We start from the raw sequence: 7,697 nt of genomic DNA on the forward strand, positions 1-7,697 counted from the left end.
GCAGGGCCGCTGATAGCAGCTCCTTTGCTCTGTGCAGAGTAAGGGCCAGATGTTCCCCCAGCCCTGCCAGGCTTCTCTGCTTCACACAGCCTGTTCACAGCCCCTCCTCCGTGAGCCCAGTGCCCCACCCCTCTGGCTCACTCAGGGGTCCTTCCAACTCCACTCTTCCCCTGGGGCAGCCTCTCCACCTTCTCCACTTTGGAAAACCACCACCACCATCCCCAACACCCAAGAAAGGCTTAAAGGGCCCCGTGATGCTGGTAACATCAGTTTTATTTGGTGGCAACTACAGCCTGGCTGGGGGCAGGGCCAGCCCTCACAGGTTGTTGAGCTCCAGCAGGGTCTGGTCGAGGGTCTGGTGGATCTCCACGTTCTCCTCCTTGGCACTGGCCAAGGTCTCTGTGAGGGGAAGCAACCCGTGAGGTTGGGGGGGCAGAAACATGGGGAGGCATGGACAGGGGATGTGACAAATAGACACGGAGTGGGTTGGAGGCACAGGAAGACTCAAACATTCAGGGATCTGAGGACCCTGTGGGTGGGACAAATGGATGGACTGAACAAGGCAGACAGGGGTGCCTCACTCAAGGCTTTGGGGCCATGGAGGTGGGATGGGAAGGCCTGAGTCATAAACTAATTTACCCTCCTTCTTTAAAAGGTTGAAGAGAGTTGGAAGCAGGAGGAAAGACAAAGACTGAGCCAGGAAAGGGAGTGTCAGACAGACAGACAGACAGATTTGAGGCAGAAAACAGACCTGCAGCGAAAGCCCCATGGTGCTGCCATCCAGTGTGTTTCCAAACTTCATCCCAGACCATTCACAACCTTCTCGCCCCTCCCCTGCACCTCACCATTCCACTTCCCTTCCAGTCATTCTTTTAGATCCTGGAATCACAGCTTGAACGCTCCAAGGGCAGTGACATGCCTGGGTCTGTAGAAGGGCGTGTGTCTCAGAGGCACCAGAGGGCCCGTGGTTGACTGACGTGGTCATACGTGCCCACAGCAGCAGTGAGAGTCATGCAGAGGGGTTCCGGTGTGGGCCACAGTGTTTTGTGGGTGAGATCAGTAGGGGAGGGGGGGTCACAAGATCAGGGGTGCCCGTAGGAGCCAGGGTCTCAGCAGTGAACCAGTGCTCTGTGGGGGTGATGGAAGTGCTCTCTGGAGGGCAGGAAAACAGCGTGGAGACCAAGTTGAGTTTATTAAGCAGCAGAGAGCGGGAGAGGCTGGCGGGTAGAGGGAGGAGTGGATGGATATAGAAGGATGAAGCAAATGCCAGGGTGGGCAGCAGCTGTGACGGGGGCTCTCCTAGGCTGCGTCCAGCCTGGCTGTGCAATGTTGGCAATTTCTGCTCCTCCTGTTTGCCCCCCTCCCCGTACAGAGAATGGAAAGGAGAAGAGAGAAGGGGCCGCGGGCCACACTGGTGAGAGGCTTAGAGGGAGGTGATGTCATTGAGTGCGTTGTCCAGCTCCTCACTGATGGCCTTGTACTTCATCTTCTGTGCATAGACTTCATCTGGGGGGGTCCAGGGGAGGGGGGCCAGGTGGGAGTGTGGGGAGAGGGAATGGAGGGAAAGAGGAACGGAAGGAGAGAGGGTAATGGAAAGAGAGAACAAGAATCAGAGAGAGGTGGACGAAGATAGAGTGAGAGAGACAGGCCAGAGAACAGGCTGGACAGCTGTCAGGGCCCCCTCCTCCCCTCTCTGTACCCCTATGTCTTTTGCTCTTCTTTGTACCCCAAACTGGTGCTTCGCCCCAGGAGCTCCTGCCTCCCCCAGGGGCCTGGGGGCACAGTGCTTTGCATAAGCAGGAGTGCTTGCTTCAAGGGGAGGGCGCTCAAGCCAGAAAGTTCTAAAGTCCTAAAGTTAGAGAGAAAACTGAGGCTTGCCTGAGAAGGCTGGAAGCAAGAGAAGAGGGAGTTATGAAAGTGAAGTAAAAAGGAAAGACAGTTTTAGGCACAACGTTGTCGGTAACAGTGAGAAGTAGCTACAGACTAGCAAATGCCTGGATGTTTGTTTTCACCAAATCTAGCTTCAAAAAGTATTTTCCATTAATGTTATCATGAAAACCTAGATATTAAACCAAATAGCTCTCTATTTAATGAAGAAGGTGCTGCACTTGGAAACAGAATTGTCTAGATCAGTGCTACTCAGAGTGTGGTGTGAGGGCCAGCAGCATCTGCATTACCAGGGAGCTCGTTAGACACAGATTCGGCCCAAAGTCAGCAGTCGCTTCAGAGTAGGACCCAGGAATCTGTGTTTTAAAAACTCTGAGGGGATTTTCATGCTCGCTCAAGTTCGAGAAGCACTGGATTTGATGGGGCTACATCTACTTGGATGGGAGGCACAGACCGCCAGAGTCTGTGGAGTCCTAGGTGGTCCAACCCTAATTTACCACTGGCATGTATCATGGGATGGGAAGATAAGTCATGGGAAGTATGGACCTATTTTAAAAGGTTCAGGGGTACAGAGGAATATCCCTTTTACCTTCCAGGTCATCAATGGTTTTCTCCAACTTTGCCACCGACCTTTCGGCAAACTCTGCTCGGGTCTCAGCCTGGACATAAAGGCAAGATGGGGAAAATGACAAGAGCTTAGGCCCTCCCAGACACTATCAACTTTCTCTTCCATCCCTGTCCCCAAATTCCCTGCCACAGGAGGTCTCTGGCGGGTACTGGGGGGCTTGAGGGGGATTTGGACTGGAAGGACTCTCACCTCCTTTAGCTTCTCCTCCAGCAGTTTGATCTCCTCTTCATATTTATCTTCTTTGGTGGAATACTTTTAGGGACAGACACATGCCATCAGTTCATCACCTCCACAAGTCCTTCATTTCTCCACGGAGCCCCACAGGCTGCTCCTGATTTTGTCTCCATCCAACATCCGGCCCTGCCCTGCCTGGGCCCATCGCCTCCCTCCCCTGAAGGACCCCATCCTCACTGCCCCTCTAACCCCCTCTACCTTGTCCGCTTGGGCTTCCAGGGATTTCAAGTTGTTGGTAACAATTTTCAGCTCCTCCTCTAGGTCCCCACATTTACTGCAGGGGGTGTGTGGCAGGGTGGCGTGTGAGGGCACAGTGGGGGAGACAGCGGAGATGGCACAGTGGGGGAGGGGTGGAGGAGAGAAGAGAAGAGCAAAGTTGTGAGAGTGACAGCAGGCAGAGTTTAGGAGCCCCAGGCCCTTCCCGACCCGCAGCAGGTGAGAGAGAGCAGCCTGAGATGGAGGGGAAGGTGAGCCTAGAGAAGGTGCCATTGCCCAGAAAGGTCCAGAGAGGTGACTACCTCCTCCTCTGAGGCCGTCAGGGACTTGAGGGCCTGGTCCATGGTTCGCAGTTCCTCCTCCAGCTGCCTGGCTCGGCTGGGGGCAGCAGGTAGGGGTCAGAGGCAGGACCTGTCCCTGTGGTCCCACGCCTGGGAAACTGCCTCCCCACTGTGCAGAGTGCCCCAGAGCCATGGGCTCAAGCCGAGTTTCACTTGCCGCCCTGCGGTGTCCTTACCTCTCAGCCACCTCAGCTCTCTCTTCTGAGCGCTCCAGCTCTCCTTCCAGGATCACTAGCTTCCTGGCCACCTGTGGGGATGGGGAAGAGAAGAGGAGGAGATCCATGGTGAATGACTGGGGGTGTCTGGGACTTGGGAGTGAGAAGGAAGTGGGGCAGGGCTGTCACCTCCTCATATTTGCGGTCTGAATCCTCAGCGATGTGCTTGGCCTCCTTCAGCTGCATCTCCTGCAGCTCCATCTTTTCCTCATCCTTCATAGCTCGGTTTTCGATGACCTTCATTCCTCTGAGAGGCAGGGGAGGGGTAGGGGTCGGGTTAGGACCAGCAGAGACAGGCTCCCAGCCCCCTCCCCGGCCCACCCTCTGAGGACCCCCCGGCCCACCTCTCACTCTCATCAGCTGCCTTCTCAGCCTCCTCCAGCTTTTGCAGGGCTGTAGCCAGGCGCTCCTGCGCCCGGTCCAACTCCTCCTCTACCAGCTGAATGCGGCGGTTCAGGGAGGCCACATCTGCCTCGGCCTGTGAGTCAAAGGTCAGAGGTCAGAAAGCCTTTGTCTGCCTTGAGGATCAGAGAGGCTTCAGAGGATGGTTAAGATTCTTGTCAGAAGGAACCTAGGTTTCCTGACCTCCAGAATTTCAACCTATTTTTTCCCCCCAAACCAACCATCTTCTGTGCAGACTCTGTGCTCCAGCCCAAAACATGCCCTCCTGGACAAGCTCCACTCCCCTGCTAGAAGGGACTCTCCTAGCACGGTGCATAATCTCCAATGGTTATCTGCACACAAATCCCTACATCCCTCCTGAGAGCCCTCCAACTGCTGGGACCAGGTCTGAGGCAGCCCTGACTCCTCAGCAGAGCCTGGTCCAGGCAAGGGGTGGGGAAGAATCAGGCCAACCAGACTGCAGTGCTGCTAAAAACCGCCAATCACAGAATCAAGCTCTGTGATGTCACTCGCTGCCAGGCAGACTCCTAGCGGGAGGCTCCGGAGGCAAGCCAGGCCTATTTAGGACACCCTAGGCTGTACCGAGGGTACTGCCTGCCAATGCCCGAGGCAAGTGAGGTCGGTGCGAGGGCAGTGTGAGTGGCAGATCAGCCACTGATCCTGCAGTACAGAGGCAAAATCATGTTGGTTTTGGAGAACGTGCACAGAAACAGACGATATCTTGAGAAAGAGAGGACAGAGCAAGAAGGGCCCCAGTAAAGGAAAATGAGAGAAGTAGTGCAACTTGGTGTTAAGAGCATCAGCTCTGAGTGACACTGTTGTCTTTGGCTACTTGTGTGACCTTGGGTAACTTATTTAGTCTCTCTAAGCCTCAGTTTCCTCCTTTTTAAATTGGAGTTGACAATAGCAGTTCCTACTTTGTAGGCTGTTCTGAGATAATGCAGTGCTTCTAATACTGGATTAATAACAGGATCATCTGGGAGGTGTATAAAAAATACCAGGTTCTCTAGCTCCATGCTGGAGCCACTGAACTGAGATCTCCAGCGCAGGGGCTTAGAAATCTTTCTTTCTTTCTTTTTTTTAAAGCTTCCAAGGGATTCTGATGATAAGCAATCTTGGGAAATAGTAAAATAATATGCAAAAAGCACTTGAATATGTGCCTGCAGAGTCCACACCCCATAAACGTTAGGTTATCCCTTGTCTCTCCCTCAAGGACAAAACACAGAAACCGCGAGATTTAGGATTGGAAAGGAGAAAGGACCAGTGTAGGGGAAGAAGAGAGTGAGAGGGAAGAGATGGGTGGCAGCACTGGGGGTAGAGGGAGTAGAAAGCAGGTCCTGAGTGATAGTGTAGGGCAGGGGAAACAACACCATATATAGAAAGTAGTTGCAGCTTATCCTCCAGGTGCTGAAGTCCACCTAGAGTGACAAGAGCCCATCCTGGGCACAGGGCCATGTGACTCAGTGTGGAAGGATTCTGGGACAGCACTGGGGTTGGGAAGAATGACTCTGGGGGACACTGGAGGTCTATTCTAGAGAGAGATGAGACTGTAAAAGGGAAACTCTTCATGGTAGTGGGGTGACAAATGACTCTGGAGAATCTGGGAAGTCCTGGGGCTCGCATCACGGGAATGACTTTTGCCATTTTCTGCTCCTCAAGTTCTTCCCAGTTACGGATGCTGCCCTCTAACCGCAGGACAGGCAGTGCCATCCCCACTGCACAAATGAGAAGCAAGAGAGAAAGGAGAAACTGAGGCACCGTGTAAGTTAAGTGCTGTGTTCAAGGTCACACAATAAGTTTGGGCACCATTTCCTATCTTCTACTGGTGCTGCCGCCCAGCTTCCCCAGCTCTGTCCCGGTCTTCCCCTCCTCCCTCCAGCCCCCACCTAGCTCCTTGGGTTTCCAGTCCTTACTCCAGCTGCACTGGGCCTCAGTTATTTATAGAGTGTCAGATGCCCAGGGTCGTCTTCACTAGCAGCTGCAGGTCAGTTCCCTCCCAAGTGCCAGGGCTGGTGAAGAACCAAAACCTAAGGCTGGAGGTCAGAGAAACCAACCTTGGGGCTAAGGGGGGATGGGGAACAAGGATAATGGTCAATACGAACAGTAATGTCATCTCTGATCTCGGATGTTCAGACTGTGCTTATGCAAATCCCCCCAACCACCCAACCGCAGGCTCATCTTAAACTTAAGCCTGGGTGGAAGGCAAACGGGGAGCATGAGGCAGAGAAAGTACCATGTCCAAAGTCTGATGGCCGTTCTCCTACCTCGTGGGAGGGGTTGGGAATGGCAGGAGGTGGAGAAGTCTGGTTAGGGGGTGGGGGGTGGGCAGAGAAATCTCCGAGTGAGCGGAACTTGCCAAGGTGGCTGCCGTGGCGTTTGTGGCTCTGTCCCTCTGCCCCGTGGCCTGGTATGGTCTCGAGGCCGAGAGCTTAATGAGGGTAAGTGAGGGACCGACAGAACCTGAGCTGGCGCCCCAGTGCATAGCAGGGCTGCTGGAGCCAGAAGTCAAGGCCAGGGAATTTCTAATGCCCCCCCCCCGGGGGTGTAGCTCAAGTCAGGGCCCCTCTTTGAACTCCTCTCCCCTCCCCCTGCCCAACGGCGCCTACAGCCACAATCCGCACCCCGAAAAGGTAGCTGCAGGCTCCTCTCCATGTTCAGCTGGGGGATTAGTTGAGATGGATGGTAAATTCTTGTACCACCCACCCCCACGGTGACTCATTGCTTGGTCACTGTACACGCTAAGAGCTGGAACCAAACGGAATTACAATGCTGTGTCCTCTGGGGGAAGTGGGAAGTGGTTTTGATTTACCCACTGTCTTGGATTATTTGTGCCAGCTTTTGCCCTAGCCTGGGTTCCTGCGAGGAAACGGTTTCTGTCCTGGTGCTGAAGGTCTCCTCCATCCCCATATCTGGGACCCCTCCCAGTGCACTAACTCTCCCACCATCCCCCAGGTCCACACTCACATCGGTGGCTTTCTTCTCAGCCTGCTCCAGTTTCTCCTGGGCATCCTTCACTGATTCGGAATACTTTTCCACCTCGTCCTCCGTCCCTTTCAGCTTCTTCTGGAGGGCCTGCTGCTCCTCCTCCAGCTGGGAGAGAAAAGCCTCAGTCAGCCAGGCCCAGGCCCAGGCAGGAGGCAAGGGTGTGTGTGAGGGGGTACTAAGAGATATGTAGAGGCTGTCAGGGAGGAAGAGGGATAGCAGAAGAGGGACAGTGCAGCCAGGGGTGTGGTAGGGACCTGGCAGGAGGGGAGAGAGAGCTTCCAACCCCAAGGAGCAAGGGCCATCATGGCTCTGCAAGGGCAGGAGTGGAAAGGGAGGCACCGGGGCTACCTAGGCTATGGTGAGATGAAGCGTGGCTCTGGCTAGGGCCCTGGGGGTTACCGTGAAGGCCCAGCAGCCCTCACACTGGACAGTAGAGAGCCTTGGACAGCAGGCCAGAGGCTGGGGTCGCCGGGCAGGGCCTACCCCACCCGCATCGTGAGGTGGCGGCGGGGGATGCGCCGGGGGTTGCGCCGGGCCTGGGGCCCCCACCTGCTTGCAGCGGTCCTCAGCTTGCTTCTTGTCAGCCTCGGCCTGCTCAGCGCGGTCGATGGCATTCTCCTTGTCCAGCTTTAGCATCTGCATCTTCTTCTTGATGGCGTCCATGGTTGCGGTGGGAAACCGGCCGGCCGGCGGGCTGTGTGGTGGACTGGGCTGACTGGGCTGGCTGCGCGAAGTGGTCGCACGGGTGGCGGGTGAGGAGGACCAACCGGGACTGGGATGTCCCAGCCG

The 7,697-nt window shown here is 55.2% G+C and overlaps 1 protein-coding gene across 4 annotated transcripts; it reads right to left on the reverse strand.

Moving 5' to 3' along the window:
* Positions 1–255: 255 nt before the first annotated feature.
* Positions 256–7,697, reverse strand: TPM2 (tropomyosin 2). Of its 4 annotated transcripts, none has more exons than XM_082626832.1 (9): positions 7,458–7,697; positions 6,888–7,013; positions 3,866–3,999; positions 3,651–3,768; positions 3,483–3,553; positions 2,948–3,023; positions 2,705–2,767; positions 2,477–2,546; positions 256–399 (listed from the first exon to the last, which is right to left on the reverse strand). In XM_082626832.1, the coding sequence occupies exons 1-9, from the start codon at positions 7,569–7,571 to the stop codon at positions 317–319; spliced, it is 855 nt and encodes a 284-aa protein (XP_082482958.1). In that variant the 5' UTR covers positions 7,572–7,697; the 3' UTR covers positions 256–316. The 4 variants fall into 4 exon arrangements, with proteins under 4 accessions (XP_082482958.1, XP_082482956.1, XP_082482959.1 ...); XM_082626830.1 differs by lacking the exon at positions 2,948–3,023 and adding an exon at positions 3,268–3,343 and having other exon boundaries at positions 7,458–7,696; XM_082626833.1 differs by lacking the exon at positions 256–399 and adding an exon at positions 1,174–1,506.

This window comes from Mesoplodon mirus (genome assembly GCF_964341445.2).
Source record: "Mesoplodon mirus genome assembly, chromosome: 1".
Classification (NCBI taxonomy): Eukaryota; Metazoa; Chordata; class Mammalia; order Artiodactyla; family Ziphiidae; genus Mesoplodon; species Mesoplodon mirus.

What these genes read in the sequence shown, in the direction of transcription:
- TPM2 (XM_082626832.1), bottom strand. Translation starts at nt 7,571, where the DNA reads ATGGACGCCATCAAGAAGAAGATGCAGATGCTAAAGCTGGACAAGGAG. An exon ending in GCAGCTGATGAGAGTGAGAG is followed by an intron (nt 3,769 to 3,865) that starts GTGGGCCGGGGG and finishes CCTGCCTCTCAG; the next exon opens with AGGAATGAAGGTCATCGAAA. An exon ending in TGGAGGAGAAGCTAAAGGAG is followed by an intron (nt 2,547 to 2,704) that starts GTGAGAGTCCTT and finishes CTTTATGTCCAG; the next exon opens with GCTGAGACCCGAGCAGAGTT.